Here is a 17,059-nt window from a genome sequence, read left to right as displayed (position 1 = left end):
TTTCAGAATGACTGAAATTCTGTGGACATGGATTGTGGGCCATTGTCAGAAACAATTGTCTGTGGAAGACCTTCAATGCAAAAGATAGCAGATAACACTTGGATGGTGGCAGATGATGTCATGGAAGACATCCGGACAACAAAAGGCAAATTACTGAATGAATCTATCACAACCAACCATCGAGCATTCCAGAATGGACCAGCAAAATCGATGTGTAAGGGTAGCCAAGGGAAAGTGGCTTTTGGCCATGCAAAGAATTTCCGCGGTGGTGCTGTTTAGTGTTCGGCACACACCATGCAAGAAGAGCACATATTTGTAATCGCGGCATCGATTCCGAACCAAGTACAGTGCTGACGAGCAAGTTGTTTCGTTCTCACTATACCCCAATGTCCTTGGTGGAGAAGCTTTTAAGACAGAGGACTGTAATGAATGTGGGACCACGACCCTGGACTGATCATTATGAGAACGCAACAGCAAAACACCACGACGAACAAAAAGTCTCACCTTGTGAGCAAAAAATCGGCGTACCAACCGGTCCCCGATCCATGACTTTGACAAGGGCCATTGCGTAGCAACAAAATGCAGAACGGTAGCAAGGACAGGGTCGGCAGTTGTGGCTGTAGCTACACAATGAAAATCAATCGGAAACGATTTGACCACGTCATCGGTTTCCGAATCAATGAACATGCAAGCAAGTTTGGAGGAATCGAATGCCCTATCCTCAGCAACAGGCAAATGCGACAACGCATCGGCGTTTCCGTGCATAACAGTGGACCGATACTAGATATTGTTGCGGTACTGCAAGAGGAAAATAGACCAGTGAATGAATTTCTGCACTGTACGTGGAGGTACAGGCTTGTTCGGATGAAAAAGCGATGTCAAAGGTTTGTGGTCTATGATTATGGTAAAGTGACGACCATACAAGAAGTCGTGAAACTTTGTAACACCAAATACGAGAGCCAATGCTTCTTTCTCGATCTGTGAACAATTTCTTTGCGCAGACGAGAGCAATTTGGACACAAAGGCAATAGGGCGATCGTGCGAGCCATCTTTGTGCGCAAGCACAGCACCCATCCTGAAATCCGATGCATCCACCATTAACAAAAGGGGCTTCCGGGGATCGTATGGCGTAAGGCAAGTATTGTAAAGCAACGCCAATTTCAACCGGTGAAAGGCGCGATCGCATTCGGTCGTCCAGACGAACGGAACACCTTTACGGCTTAAGCGATGAAGCGGAGCTGAAATGAAAGAGGCATGCGGCACATATTTATGATAATAGTTGATTTTTCCTAGCACTCTCTGTAGCTGCTTCAAATTCTGCAGCGAAGGCAAGTCTTGTATGGCACGGAGGTGTGCGGGACTGGGATGTATGTCTTGGGCATTGAGTACATGGCCGAGGTATGACAAGTCACTAGCAAAAAACACACGTTTGTCCTTCCGTAAGCGAAGACCATTATGTCGCAAGACCTCAAATAATGTTCCGAGATCGGCTAAATGTTCTTCTTCTGTCTTTCCGGAGATCACAATATCGTCCAGATAGTTTGCTGCAGTAGGGACTGACGCACAAACAGTTTGTAGGTATTGCTGAAACAATGCAGGGGCAGATGCACACCTGAATGGCAGTCGTTTGAATTGATATAAACCAAGATGGGTGTTAACCACCAAAACAAGCTGGGATTCTTCATCCACTGGTATTTGCAAGTACGCATCTGCTAGGTCCAACTTCGAAAAATATTTGCCCGGGCACAGTTTGTCAAAAAGATCTTCCGGTCGGGGTAAAGGAAAAGTTGCAATCATGAGTTGTGGGTTCACTGTCGCCTTGAAGTCCACGCAACGTCTCAATTTTCGCGAAGGTTTTGGCAAAATGACTAAGGGTGATGCCCAGAGAGAAGCCTGCAAACATTCAATTACACCTTGTGATTCCAAATCGTGTAATGTTTTTGCAACCTCATCACACAATGCATGGGGAACATTGCACACTCTGAAAAATTTCGCTTGCGCATTTACTTTCAGTTCCAAATGTGCATTATAGTTCTTAGTGCAATCGACGCCTGGTGAAAAAATGTCTGCAAATTCTTCACATAGACGAGAAACCCTTTCGGAAGGCACAGTCTGGTTCACTGATAGAACCTGATTTACTATAGACAAGTGAAACAACTAAAATAAATCGAAACCAAAAAAGTTCACTGCAGAACAAGAACAAAGGACATAAAATGACACAAGTTTTGTTTGTCCTTTGTATGTTGCAAGAAGGCTGCACTGTCCTAACACAGGGATCCTTTGACCTGAATAGCTAGTTAACTTAACATTTGTGGCACGCAACGGAGGTGTGCCCAGCAGTTTGTAAGTGTAGTGATTGATCAGTGAAACTGCAGCTCCGGTATCGAGCTGGAATGGTATCACTTTGCCGTTAATGTCCAAGTCTACAAAAAGTTTATTGTCCTGCTGACGACAAGAGCGACTGTCTCATGCAATGTGAACTGACACTGGTACAAAACACTTGCAACTTGACGGGAGTTCCGGCGATGTCGACGCACACTTTTTGTGGGACGAACACAGTCACTGTTAGAGAGAGTGGCACTGGGCGGAGTGGAATGAACGACATGCATTTCCATGGGCGAAGTTTTGCGAGCCTGAGTATCCTTGGTTCAGTTCCGATTCCGGTGCGAAGCAAAGGGCTGGGAATGGTTGTGAGTTTCCGATCCAAGCTTTTTCTGGCAAACACTCTGAACAGGTCCTTTTTTATTACAGTAAAAGCAAATAGCTTGGCGTGACGGGCAATTCTCACGCGAGTGTTTAGTAGCGCACCGCGGTCATGATTTGAGCACAGCATTTGCTTGCCGGTGCGGCACACATGGCTGAGAACCTGGCGGCAGCGGCGCGGCCGGGTGTGAGGGCTGTTTACTGCTCCGTGCAGCTCGCCTGGCGGGCTGGTTAACCTGACACACGGCTGGCGAAGTTTCAAATGATTCCTGAGCAAAGTCAAGTGTGTCCTGCCGATCCAATATGTCCATCACTTTTTGAAGGGAGGGATTGACTAGTTTCAAAATCAGAAATGTTCTGTGCAATTGCATCACGTACCATAGTATCTGAATATTGGAGTCCACATTGACACTCAATAGCACAATCCCTAGTAAGGCCTTGCAAGGTTGCAACCCACTCCCGATTAGTCTGAACTGCCGTACGTTTTGTACAAAAGAAGGTATACCGTTTCACAACTACATTGACTGATTGTCTGATTGTTTGAAATATGCATCTAATGCAGACAAAATTTCTTCGTAGGACAGTGTTGCTACGTCGTGTTGGGGAAATAATTTGACTATCACATGGTAGGTTTGCAAACCGACGGACGACAAAAGAAAAGGCTGCAGCTCGTTCCCTTGAATTCTGTAGGCGGCGAGATGGAATCCAAATTGGCGTGACCACTCCGTCCAGCTTTCCAGCGCAGCATCAAAAGGTCGGAAGGGCGGTGCAACTGTGTGTTGTGGCTGCGTTAGCAGTGGAGCGGCAGCAGCCGCATTGTTTTGCGTAGCACGTTGACCCTGGACGAGCTGTCCAAGGGCATCCAGGAATGCCTGCGTCTGCTGATTCTGTAAGCGATAAAATTCGGACAGTACATCTGGAGATTGTGGCGAAGCGATTACACAGTGAAATCAGGGCAGGAACAATGATATATGTCAGTATAGTTAAGAACACCGTTTTTACACTCATCGCCAATGTAATGTTGGCAGAAGAGCCAACACCGTGTTACAACTGGAGGCCGAAATGCACGCGTTTTAGCTCAGCAGGCTGGCGTGAAGAGGGGAGAACTATACTGACGTGAGGTCTGGAACATGACAAGGAGTTAGAATTCAGAAAGTGGACGTAGCTAGTTTGATACTTAACTTTAATCCATTAATGATGAACGTCGCTCTTGACGGTATATGATTCACAATATTGTCTGTTCAGAATTCATTGTAATTACTGAATATGACACCTTGCTAGATTGTAGCAAATGATGTAGTTGAAGGCTATGCTAAACTATCGTCTCTGCAAATGTGAGCGTCTATAGACAGTGAGCCATTGCTAGCAAAGTTGGCTGTACAACTGGGCGAGTGCTAGGGAGTCTCTCTAGACTAGACCTGCCATGTGGCGGCGCTCGGTCTGCAATCTCACACACACACACACACACACACACACACACACACACACACACACACACACAAGCAAGCATTCATTACACACACATGACTGCCGTCTCCAACAGCTTAGACTAGAATGCAACTGTCACATGGAACAAAAGCACCAATCTGGAGGGGGCAGGGAAAGGGAAAGTATAGCAGGTCTGAAGAGTGATGTCTGGGGAAGTATGTAGGGACTAAATGGAGATGTAGGGACTAAATGAAGGCATGACAAGACTGCCACCAAGGCTGTGAAGAAGTGGGGGGGGGGGGGGGGGGGGGAAGGTCACAAGTTATGGAAAAGGAGAGGAGCACTACAAAGCAGCATGATAACAAATAAGAATTTGTTGCATGTTGTGTTTATTGTTCTTTTGTGTCCTTTTGATTTGTAAGAAGATTCACAGCACAGATTAGAAACTACATAAGTTGGTACAGTGCCATAACAACCAACCATACAGAGATTTTTTTTGGTATATAAACTCTTAGATAACTCTCATTGCTCCTTTCGTGATTGCCAATGCCTAAAATACACACAATAAACATTGTTTTTTACCTGTTCAACACTTTCAGCATCTCCCCCCCCCCCCCCCCCAAAAAAAAGCAGTGGTGGTTTTTCAATAAATTTAATTTGCAGGTGTAGACAGGGCACAACAAACTTTCAGCAACAAATTGAAAAGTGAGAATGTAGGGAAATCATTAAAGAGAAAGAAAGTGTTGTTGTTAGGTAGTTCCCATGGAATCGGTGTTGTCCAACTTTTTCAGGATGAACTAGGATCATAATACCAGGTCACCAATTTTTTTATACCTAATGCTGGTCTGGAGCAGGTGACAGAGGATTTAGGATCTCTTTGCAAAGATTTCACTAAGACACTGTGGTTATAGTGGGTGGGGCAGGTAATAGTAGTGACAGAGATACTGGGTACAGTATAGACTGTGACCTGGCAAAGATTGCATTAGCATCGAAGCATACTAGTGTTGAGTTTGTATCTGTTCTTGGGCGCCATGACCGACCTCATTTGAACTCTTCTGCTGAGAGAGTTAGTTTGGAGTTGGAACGGCTGCTTTTGTTGGGTGCAGGGTCACACATTGGTGTGGTTCCTGTTGATTCTGTCAGTAGGTGGAATTATACTAGGCATGGCCTTCACTTCAACAGGAAAGGGTAGGGTAAACTGCCTGGGAAAATAGCAGGAAAGTTAAAAGGGGGAGGCACTGTCATGAGTGATAAAGTGGTTATAGTGTTCAGAAAAGATGCTTTTTTTTAGGATAGGGAGGACAGAAAGAAACAAAATTTTAAGAGAATTTAGGACTGAGACAAAGTTTCAGTTTGAGTAAGAAACCAAAAAAACATAATTCTAGCTTATTACATCTGCATAAACAGCTATTGGTTAAGAATTTTCAACAGTCAGCAGATACTTCAACTCTACCCAATTTTAACTCAGTCAATGTGAAATGTCAGCTATCTTTTTTGCATCAAAATATTTGAGGACTGAGAAATAAAATTAATGAATTAGATGAATCAGAGTCCTCAAACCCAGCTGACATAATCTGCCTCTCTGAACATCATGTGACCACTGGTATAGAACTTTGAAGTGTTACAGGGTTTAGGTTAGCATTCACTTTTGTAGAGCAGAAATGGAGAAAGGAGGAGCTTCCACATTCATCAGGAACTGTCATAAATTTAAGAACATAGAAATTCATAAATTTTGCATGTGCAACAGAAGTAGAATTTCTCAAAAAAATCCTTCTTTATATTAAGTGTATATCAAGCACCTGCAGGTAACTTTAATCTGTTCATAAACCACCTTGAAGCTGTACTGGCCCATTTAACAAGCAAAAATGAAGAAATAGTGGGTGCTGGTGATTTCAATGTAGATTTCCTTAAAGACAATAAGAACTTATTTGAGTTAGTAACACTATCATTCAACTTAATTCCCACTATAAAGTTCCCCACTAGGGTACTCAATTGCTCACAAACAGCCATTGGTAATATCTTTATAGAAAAGTCCAGTAAACAAAATTATATTACAAAACCAATAGTCAATGGCCTCTCAGTTTAGGACACTCCTCAGAGACATTCAGCGGACTGATGTTTACAGTGCTCATGGCATGAATGAAAAATATAACACTTTTGCTAATAAAGTGCTTACCTTATTTGAACACTGTTTTCCCCAAAAACTAACCAAGGTTAGAGCAAAGTCTACAAAGAAGCCATGGATTACTCAAGAAATAGGGGTATCTTGTAAAACAAAAAGAAAACTGTATCTGTCAATCCGAAACAGTTCTGATGTTGATGCTATAGCACATTACAAGAAATACTGCAAAACATTGAAGACTGTAATACGGACATCAAAGCAAATATATTACAAGGAAAAGATAGTCATATCAGATAACAAAATAAAGACAATAGGAGGTATAGTAAAGGAGGAGACTGGTAGAACCAGACATGAAGAGGAACAAATAGCATCAAGAGTAAATGATACATTGGTGACAGATATGTATAGTGTTGCAGAACTTTTCAAAAAACATTTTATAACTGTTACTGAAAAGATGGGGTTGTCAAATTCTGTAGATGCTGCTATGTAATACCTCAGACCAGACATTTCAAGTAACTTCCATAATATGAATTTGACTCTCACTACCCCGGCAGAAATAATGTCCATCATAAAATCTTTAAAATCAAAAACATCTAGTGGGTATTATGAAATATCAACAAAGTTAATTAAAGAATGTGATTCTGAGTTAAGTAACATATTAAGGTATCTGTGTAACCAGTTGTTTATCAGTGGAATATTTTCTGAATGGTTGAAATATGCCGAAGCTAAGCCACTGTTTAAGAAGGGAGATTAAGAAATAACATCAGATTTCCCTTTCGCCAGCATTCTCAAAAATTTTTAGAAAAAGTACTGTACAATCGCCCTTATAACCATCTCCCCCAAAGGGTTCTGATATTGAGAAGGCCATCTACACAGTGAAAATGTACTTAATTCACTAGACAAAAAACTGTAGGCAACGGGTATATTTTGTGATCTGTCAAAGGCATTTGACTGTGCAAATCACAATATCCTTTTAAGTAAGTTACAATATTATAGTGTAACATGAAATGCTGCAAAATGGTTCAAATCTTATATCTCCGGCAGGAAACAAAGGGTGTTATTAGGAAAGAGACATGTATTAACCTATCAAGCATCATCCAACTGGGAACTAATTACATGTGTGGTAACTAATTACGTGTGTGGTCCCACAAGGTTCCATTTTAGGGCCCTTACTTTTTCTTGTGTATATCAGTGACCTTTCATTTGTAACATTACCACATGCCAAGTTCATTTTGTTTGCCGATGATACAAACATTGCAATAAATAGCAAATCAAGTGTAGTCTTAGAAAGATAGGCTAATAAAATATTTGTGGACATTAATCACTGGTTCCTAGCCAATTCTTTGTCACTAAACTTTGAAAAAACATAATACATGCAGTTCAGAACTTGTAAGGAGTGCCCCATGAGTATGTGCCTAACGTACGATGACGAGCAGATAGAAGAAGTGGACAGTGTTAAATTCTTGGGATTACAGCTTGATAATAAATTCAACTGGGAGGAGCACACCACAGAGCTGCTGAAGCGTCTTAACAAATCTCTATTTGCAATGCGAATTGTGTCAGGCTTAGGGGACATTAAATGAAAAAGCTGGCATACTACGCTTACTTTCTTTCCATAATATCATATGGGATTATTTTTTGGGGTAATTCATTAAGTCAAGCTAAAGTTTTTCGGGCACAAAAACGTGCAGTAAGAGCTATATGTGGTGTGAACTCAAGAACATCCTGCAGAAGCCTGTGTAGGGAACTAGGGATACTAACTACTGCTGCCCAATATATTTATTTCTTAATGAAATTTGTCATTAAAAATACATCACTTTTTCAAACCAACAGCTCAATTCATGGAATCAATAATAGAAATAAGAATAATCTTATTCAGGAACACACATTTTCAATTACTCGCCAGCAGCCATAAAAAGCTTAACAACCAGTGAAATTCAGTTTAAGAGAAGCCTAAAGGATTTATTGGTGGCAAACTCCTTCTACTCCATTGATGAATTTCTCAGTAGAACCAACTAATTTGTATGTATATATCTTTTGCACAATTTCAGTGCAGTAATGTGTTCCCTGTAAATAAGTGTGTGTGTGTGTGTGTGTGTGTGTGTGTGTGTGTGTGTGTGAGTACAATCACCATTTCACTGCAGTAATGTGTTCATTGTAAATAGGTATTATAGTAGTTCTATTACATGTTTATTACCTTATAAATAAAAAACCTTTTTTTTATTTTAAATTCAGTGCATTAGTGTTTGTAAAATTATTCTTTCACATAGTGTTCATAAAAAAAAAAATGACGATCATTCCACTTGGGACCTGTGGAATGGTACATTAGCTTATTTGTTTGAGTTGTAAATATTTGTCATGTATTATTGTTTTTCTGACATGTTCTACATCCTGGAGGACCTCCTCACTATGGATCAATTGGATTGAAAATAAACCTAATCTAATCTAAACTATAAGTTTCACAATTTTAATCAATCACACAGTAAACAATTGTCAATATTTTTCTAAAAAAATGAATAATAGTAACGGTTTCATAATAGCATTTCTAAATTACTCAGACTGTGACCATTGCAGAGCTTTGGTCGTCATGTCTGCTAATTGTTGTCCTGTACTATGATAATTTATCCCAAACAACCCTTCTCTTTACTGTTCACAAACATAGTGAAATTTCACATCTATGTGTTTGCTTCATCTAATTAATGACCTGATGTGATCATGTGGATAGCCCTTTGATTATCTGCATGGAGATGCATCTTCATTTCTCCTCTGGCTAAGGCTTGTAGTAGGGTATTGATGTATTTTATTTCTTTGGTGCATTCTGCTTCTGAAACATATTCTGCTTCAGTTGTTGCTGTAGCTGTTGCACTTTGCTTCTTGGAACACCAATTAATGGGGGCACCGTTATAAAGAACAATGTGTGCAGGTGTACTCTTCTGGTAAATCCTGTGCATAATTAGCATCACAAAAGACATTTTGATGAATAGTGTCACATTCATCTTCTTTCTTCGTATGGAAAAGGCCATAATTCTTGGAATCTTGTTGGTATCTCAGAGTTCTTTTTACATTTTGGTAACCCTGTTTCTTAAGGTCTGTGAAGCAAATCTCATAATTAACTGTAAATCCAAGATCTAGTCCAGTTTTACATGACAATCACAGAAGGCTTCCTATGGCTTCACAATATAGAAATTTAATGTGTTCATCTTTTTCATTTTCTTCACTTGTGGCCTTAGTCATATTGAATTTTTTTAGTTCTTTCTTCACATAGTGTTTTTGATGTAGAAATATTCATTATTTGTACTCCTATGTGCATATCTGGATTTTCTACCACAACTATTTCAAATTTTTTTAAAGTTCCTTAAGCATATTTTCAATTTTCTCCAAGTCTTTTCGCATTATGATTCCATCATCAACATGTATAGCCATGTACATTTCTTCTGTTACATCTTTAAATATGGACTGATCTGACTTCAGTGAATTAGTCCTTCTGTTTTTATGAAATCTGTCAGTCTTATTCCATCTGGATGAGCTTGTTTTAAGTTCACACAGAGATTTCTTCAAAACATAATTTTTTCCAGCTACTTTTTATCCTTTATAAAAATCTCTTTACCAAGTTTCCCATACAAAAATGCTGTTTTTATATAAAAAAAACTCTTATATGGAAATTTTTCTCTGCTGCCAGAGCAAACAAGAGTCTGAATAATTCCTTGAAATCTATATCCTGTTCTTTTTGACAACCTCTGATAACTAGTCTAGCTATATGTCGACCATCATGTTAGACTTTAAAGATTCATTTGCTCATTAATATCTCTCCCTTTTTCCCCCTCTTTATTGACCAACTTCCATGTTTCATTCTGTTCAATAGATTTCTTTTCTTCTTCTATTGCTGTTAACCTTTTTTTTTTTTTTTTTTTTTTTTTTGCCTGGATCATTAACACATTCTTCATATGTAAGTGGTGCTGTTTCATAATCATCTTATTTTAAATATTTCTTCAAATTGATTCTATCCCTAAGGTTGCAGTTTCTTGGGTCTTCAGTGCATGCTCTTTCTTCTGGATTTTCTTGTCCTTCAGTTTCTTGGTCCTGAATTTCATTTATTTGATTGTTAATTGGTAGCCGGCCAATAACAAGATTTTTTTTCTGTAGTGCCTCTTTTGTCATTCTGTGTTCAAATTCAACATTTCCTAATACAACAATATTTCTTCTTTCTGTACCAAACAGTCTGTAGCCATTTGGAGCATAACCAACAAATATGTGTTGATTTGTTTTTACATCTAGTTTATTCAAGTGACATAGAATTTTGGCAAAAACTCTTGATCTAAAAATTTGAAGTCTTGACAGATTTGACCTTTTCCCAGACCACTTTCCTGCAAATGTGGCACTTTGATTGACAGTAGGGCTCCTATTGATCAAGTATATAACTGTGAACATTGCCTCTCCCCATAGTTGTTTCTTCAGTTTGCTATTGAATATCATAGTTCTTGCCTTGTTCATTATTGTCAGATTTAGTCTCTCTGCATTCCCACTGAGTTGAGGACTATAAGGAGTATTATTGAGCAGCTTAATTCCTGTACCTTCACACCAATCCTTAAACTCATGGTTGGTATATTTATCAAATCTTATTTGCGACACTTTCAGATTGAACTGATTTTCACTTTCTAAGACATATTTTCTTATTAATCTTGCATCCTCTGACTTGTATCTTAACAAATAGCCTACACAAAAATGAGTGAAATAATCTAATACTGTTGTGTAGTATGTGTGTCCATGAAATGTGGGGATTCTATCTTCCAACAGATATTGGTATGTATTATTTAAGGTGCTCTTTCTCTCACAGTGGAAAATGATTTTTCTTGTTACCTTAGCTCTCTCACAAGCTTCAGGCAATTGAAGTACAGTGTATGCCTGGATGATCTCACTTATTCTGTTATTCTTGTTTTTCATTTTACGTCAGTAGTGGTTGCATTCCTAATTTAATATTCACTTCATATAATCCATTTCTTGTTTTGTGTCTTCTCAAAATGAGGATTTTAACTTTATATATTTGAACAGAATGTTTAGTAAACACAATTGTACAATCTTTTTGAGTAGTGGCATTCACAGATAGATTTCTACTCAGTTGAGGAACATACAAATCATCTTTGAGAACACCGTTATCACCTTCCTCCTGCTTCTGTTTTCATTGATCCACCATGTTTGGCAACTTTCACAACACTACCATAGTATTTCACATTTGCTAACTTGTCTACTTCATTACACATGTCCTATACCTGTACTGTCAGCAGCCATGACTATATCTTCGTTTTCATTGGCTTCTTGTGAAATCTTTTCTTTGTTACATTCATATGAAATACATCCAGTGTCTTCACTGATGTAGTGTGTCTTCTTTTCTTGAATGACTAGATCTTCTTTAATGCCTCCTAAAGTTAAAAATGATATTTTTGTGTTGTGCTTGTTCTTAAAACAACAGCTTGCTTCTTTGTGGTTTTTCCTTTTGCAGTGAGGGCAGGGCTTGAAAGATCTTGATTTTGGTTTCTGAATTTGATTTTTATTTTTAAAGTAGTATTCTTCTTCTTTTTGATTGTTTTTCTTGCATATAGCCTTCTTAGGCTTCTTGCATTCTCTTTCAAAATGCCCATGTCCACCAGAATGATTACAAATTAGATCTTTTATTTTATTTGTGTTAAAATGAACTCAAACGCAACACTCTCTTCTTGATTATTACTCTTCAGTCATTCCTCTTCTCTTAAGAGAATTGAATTTAGATTTTCCATATTCTTCTCACCACTGGGCATGTCACATGCTGGAGGAAAAGGTTTGAATTCATCTGGCAAAATAGACGGTATCTTGGGTATAATCATAGTACCTGACATCTTTTCTAACTGGAGACAATTCTGCAATGCACTTATGTTACTAGCCATATTTGTAGTTTTATTGTGCTTGAAACTAAAAACTTCTTGAAGCAACTGCTGAATTCTTTAAGAAGCCTCTCTCTTGTGAATTGCTTTGTCATATGTGGCTTTGGAAGTTTCACAACACAGTACATATGACTTTACCTTTTTCTCAGTTGTTCTCACTATGTAATGTTTCTCCTTGGCACCCTGTTGTTGCCATTTCTTCTTTTTTCCATAATTCTGCAGTTTTCTAGTGTTTCAGTTCCATCCATCCCACAAGCTGAATGTACTACTGTCTTTAAGCACTTGTACACCATGAGGTTTTTTGTTTTCTTGAAACATAAGTGTATTTATTTTGTTTTTTTAGAGCTCTTGCCCCATAATCTGTTGTTTTTTTATTATTTTGTGTTCATTTTATTGGAAGTATAATAAGACTCAAAACACAGATTAGAAACTACATAAGTACAATAACTCTTCGGTAACTCAGAATTGCTTTTGTGATTAGCAGTGCTTACACACACACACACACACACACACACACACACACACACACCATTGTCTTTTTTTACCTCTTCTTAAACACTTTCAACTTTACAAACAGGACTGCGTGTTTACAGTTGTAAGTAACTATATTCTTAGGAAAAAATTGTAATAAAATAAATATGAAATTACAAGGAGGAGGTAAACAGCAGCTGTCTTTCTAATTTAATATGTTAAATTTAGCTGGCACAAACACAAATAGCAGTAAGGAGTGTAGTGATAGTTTCTTGTTAATACAGCGTACAGATCAAGTTTGTAGTACATGCTTGTCTTTTGTTTATTTATACTTTAACTTATCCCTTGAAGGTTCTACCTCTTCGAAAGATCTACAGAACACATGAATGAATGGAAAGGAGGCTAATGTCCTTGTTCCATAGTAAACATTTCTTTATTCTTAACAGTACTTAGCAAACTAAACACGAAGTAATTAATAGTTATTTATGATAGCATCTGCTTGCACCACCATTAACATATTCTATAAACCTGTGTCACATAGAAGGGTTTTTTCCTGATCCTCTCAAACTATCCAAGGTAACTCCAGTCTTGAAGAAGGGTGTCAAATCAGATCCTGCAAACTACAGACCAATTTCACTAATTCCAGTACTAGGAAAAGTCTTTGAAGGCATTATACATAAGCAGATGTATGAGTACCTAGAACTAAATGGTATGTTAAGTGCATCACAGTTTGGTTACAGAAAAGGAAGATCAGCTATACATGCCATAGAGCTCTTAGTCAGAGACATTCTAGCAGCATTTGAGGACCATGTCACGCACAGGTAACCTTATGTGATCTGAGCAAAGCTTTTGATTGTGTTGACCACTCACTTCTGCTCTCTAAACTTGAGTACTATGGAATATGTGATAAAAGTTTAAAACTCATCAAATCATACCTCAATAAAAGGAACCAGGTGGTGAGTTCAGGAAGTCATCTGTCAAACATACTCGAGGTTCAACACGGAGTGCCACAGGGATCTAAATTGGGACCACCTCTTTTCCTTGTACACATAAATGACTTACCAGGAAATATAGATGTAAAGACATATATGTATGCAGATGACACAACTTTTCTATCTGTAACCCATGTACTTGATAACCTTGCAAGTGATATGAAATTGGCAAAAGAAAATGCAACATCATGGTTTAATGCCAATGGTCTGCTATTAAATGAGGAAAAGACCCAGAATATGTGGTTCAGTCTATCAAAGACTACAAAAATAGAAAAACAAAAGGCAAAGTTTTTAGGTATTGTACTTGACAACAGTCTAACATGGAACTCTCATGTTGATCACATAGTGGTTAGGTTGTCAAGAGTTATATATTTGTTGAAGAGACTGATGTGTTGTGTGACATTTGAGTATGTAAGGACAGCGTACTTTGCCTTTTTTCAATCTGTTTTAAGGTATGGGTTAATACTCTGAGGAAACAGCAGAAAAATAAATGAAATTATGGTGATCCAGAAAAAAGCAATCAGAGTAATGGTTAAGATAGATAATAGAACACATTGTAAACCATTGTTCATTAAATATAACATTTTAACAGTAACTAATTTATATATTCTTGACAGTGTTAACTACATACTTGCTGAACTACCTAATTTAAGTGTAACAAATGAAAGCCATGGCTACTATACAAGAACTTGTACTTCTCTGCTGTTGCCAAAAAATAGATTAGCTAAAACTAACAATAGTCATAAGTATATGGCAATTAAAATATATAACAAATTGTCTAAAAATGGGTCAATCAAGCCTGACAAATTATTTAAAGACAATGTTCATAACTTCTTGTTAACTAATCCATTCTATTCATTAGAAGAATTTTTAGAAATGCCCAATATCAACTTAAATATGTAAAAATTTATTTTGTAAAATTAATAGTGAACTGACGAAGTCTATTGCATGTAATAATGCTGAATGACTAATAAAGAATCTGAATCTTCATAGCAATTTTATGCATATACTATGGAATCATGAATAGAATCTATGGTTTGTATGAATAGTGGCTTACTACACTATTGGTTTACATGCAGATGAAGTAGCATTTGTGAACAAGTAGAATGCACAATATAAGGAGCTAAAGCTACTGTTCATTCAATGCCTTAAAATTGTTTTACAATATTATTATTATTATTATTATTATTATTAGTAGTAGTAGTAGTAGTAGTAGTAGTAGTAGTAGTAGTGGTAGTAGTATTTGTGTGTGTGTGTGTGTGTGTGTGTGTGTGTGTGTGTGTGTGTGTGTTCAATACTTATTTGATTAATCTTCTTTCTGTACATTTGTTCTAGCCATTTTACACTCTTGTTTTATTAATTCATTAACTGCATACATTCCCGACTCAACTTCCACATATTGATTGCTTCTCTGATCCCTCAGACTGACACTTTTTTGTGCATCTCATAAATTTCATATCATTGACTTGCATATGTATTTTTTCGTGCTTTCATGGTGTCCATAACTTTTATCCCTATGTTAAAATGGATATAGCCATTACATAACAAAATTTTATTTTTGATTCTTTCCACACTTTGTTGCCTAGTGTTCTGTGTGTTGTACCAAATATCATCTGATGTTTTAGTTTGTTCTGCATTCTTAAGTCACAGCCTAATAAGTTACCAGGCTTGATCGAAAACATACAGCTTAGTCCAGTTACGAAATATACAGGGCTTTTCCTTTAAAACCCGTTACTCAGGTTATGATGTTTGTTTCTTGATGCAGATAATTGTATTAAGAGCTTTAGGTAGCCTCATTTTTCTAAAATAATGCATAAAGTACGTCAACTATATTTCCATATTAAACTCTTTCATTTTTTCCCTATGATTGTCGTATTACAGTAATATAGTTAGTACAAGATCTTCCCTGTGTAAGCCCATTTTGCTCATCTACTAATAATAATTGTGCTGTGTTTCTAAGACAGTAGTTAATTCATATGGCATAAAGGTTGGAACATTTATTATGAATAATTATTCCATGGTAGTTTTCTGTGGTATTACCTTTGTTTTCGAGAAAGTGCTTATTACTTTCAATGTGTGTGGTTCCAGAATTGGTCCTCCATATTTTAGTAACTTTGTGTTAATTCCATCTAGTCCTGCACTTTCGTGTGAAAGTATTTGGGCTCCATGTAGCTTTGATGGTTATCTCACCCACTTGGTAAATTTCATTGTACCATTGGAGGCATTGCTTGTATGTGCTGGCTCATTTTCTTCATTCTGTAGCATCTGATAGTGGCTAATCCAAGCTGCTTTCTTAGTTAGATGAGTTTTTACAATTATTCAATGTGTTCATGTTCCAGGAAATGGTCAAAGTACTAAGTGGAATCTGTGCCCCAGTACCTCTACCTGACCCTTTTTTTACAATGTGCTGTGAATTTCTGTTGTTTACTCCATGTACCATTACCTCATTTGAAGTACAACTCTCAAGTTTGGTAGATATGTCAACTAAAAGCAGCTGATTTTTATTTTTACAGATGCATCCTGTTATGAAACCAACATAGAAACAGTGCACCAGAAGAAAATTTATGTATTCTGAAGATGGTTGAACTGAAAGTCCTATCCTTATGGCTAGAAATGTTAGAGCATGTGCATCTTGCATTAGTGGATAACATTTTTCCCTGTATGCATGCATGCACCAGTGTGTGTGTGTGTGTGTGTGTGTGTGTGTGTGTGTGTGTGTGTAGGCATGTGGTATTAATTTACCATATGGTATTAAGAATAGCTTCAATAATGAAGCTGAATTGATGATGCAGACCATTACAGAATATTGTCACACATGTCAGCTAAGAGACAGAAGACACATACTGATACATACATGATAAAGAGTGAGGTAGATAATGAACAAGTTTAGACACTGTAGAAAAGAAAGGGAGGGGGGGAGGGGGGAGAGAGAGAGAGAGAGAGAGAGAGAGAGAGAGAGAGAGAGATAATGCAGAGATAATATAAATTTGCTTATGCTGCATCAAGAATTAATTTTAAAGAACAAGTCTTAATAATCCTAAATATGTATCAATACGGAAGTTAGTACTGGTGTGTTTGTTAACTACCTGCCCCAGCGGACATCTTTTGTGTCAGTAATGGCACATTAAAAAGTCAGATGAGTTACAAATTTGATATTTGAGAGCCATAAGAGAACACTGAAACAGTTGTTGTAATCTAATTTTTAAACTAATCATGTCCATGTAGACATATTTGTCTTATTTTTGATGACAGGCACTTACATTCAAAACAACCCTTTTGTTTGTGTAGGTTCTGTTTGTTTCATTCCTTTCTTGTAGTTCAAAACGACAAGTTTCTCCCAAATGTTATTAAATTGAGATTCCATGATGAAGACAGGCAAACTTAAAAAAACACACAAATTTGGTAGTTTTTTCTAGTTAAAAAAAAAG

At 37.5% G+C, this 17,059-nt stretch overlaps 1 protein-coding gene across 1 annotated transcript in view; it reads left to right on the top strand.

Moving 5' to 3' along the window:
* The window catches only part of LOC124799883, a 190,904-nt gene extending 174,325 nt beyond the window's left edge, over nucleotides 1–16,579 (top strand). Inside the window, exon 10 of the mRNA XM_047262953.1 lies at nucleotides 16,145–16,579. Coding sequence (XP_047118909.1) covers nucleotides 16,145–16,160 — 16 coding nt within the window. The 3' untranslated portion in view covers nucleotides 16,161–16,579. The remainder of the gene's footprint in view (nucleotides 1–16,144) is intronic.
* The last annotated feature ends 480 nt before the right edge of the window (nucleotides 16,580–17,059 follow it).

This window comes from Schistocerca piceifrons, chromosome 1, assembly GCF_021461385.2.
Source record: "Schistocerca piceifrons isolate TAMUIC-IGC-003096 chromosome 1, iqSchPice1.1, whole genome shotgun sequence".
Lineage (NCBI taxonomy): Eukaryota > Metazoa > Arthropoda > Insecta > Orthoptera > Acrididae > Schistocerca > Schistocerca piceifrons.
Note: the sequence above shows the minus strand (reverse complement) of the source record. Positions and strands in the feature narration are given on the sequence as shown.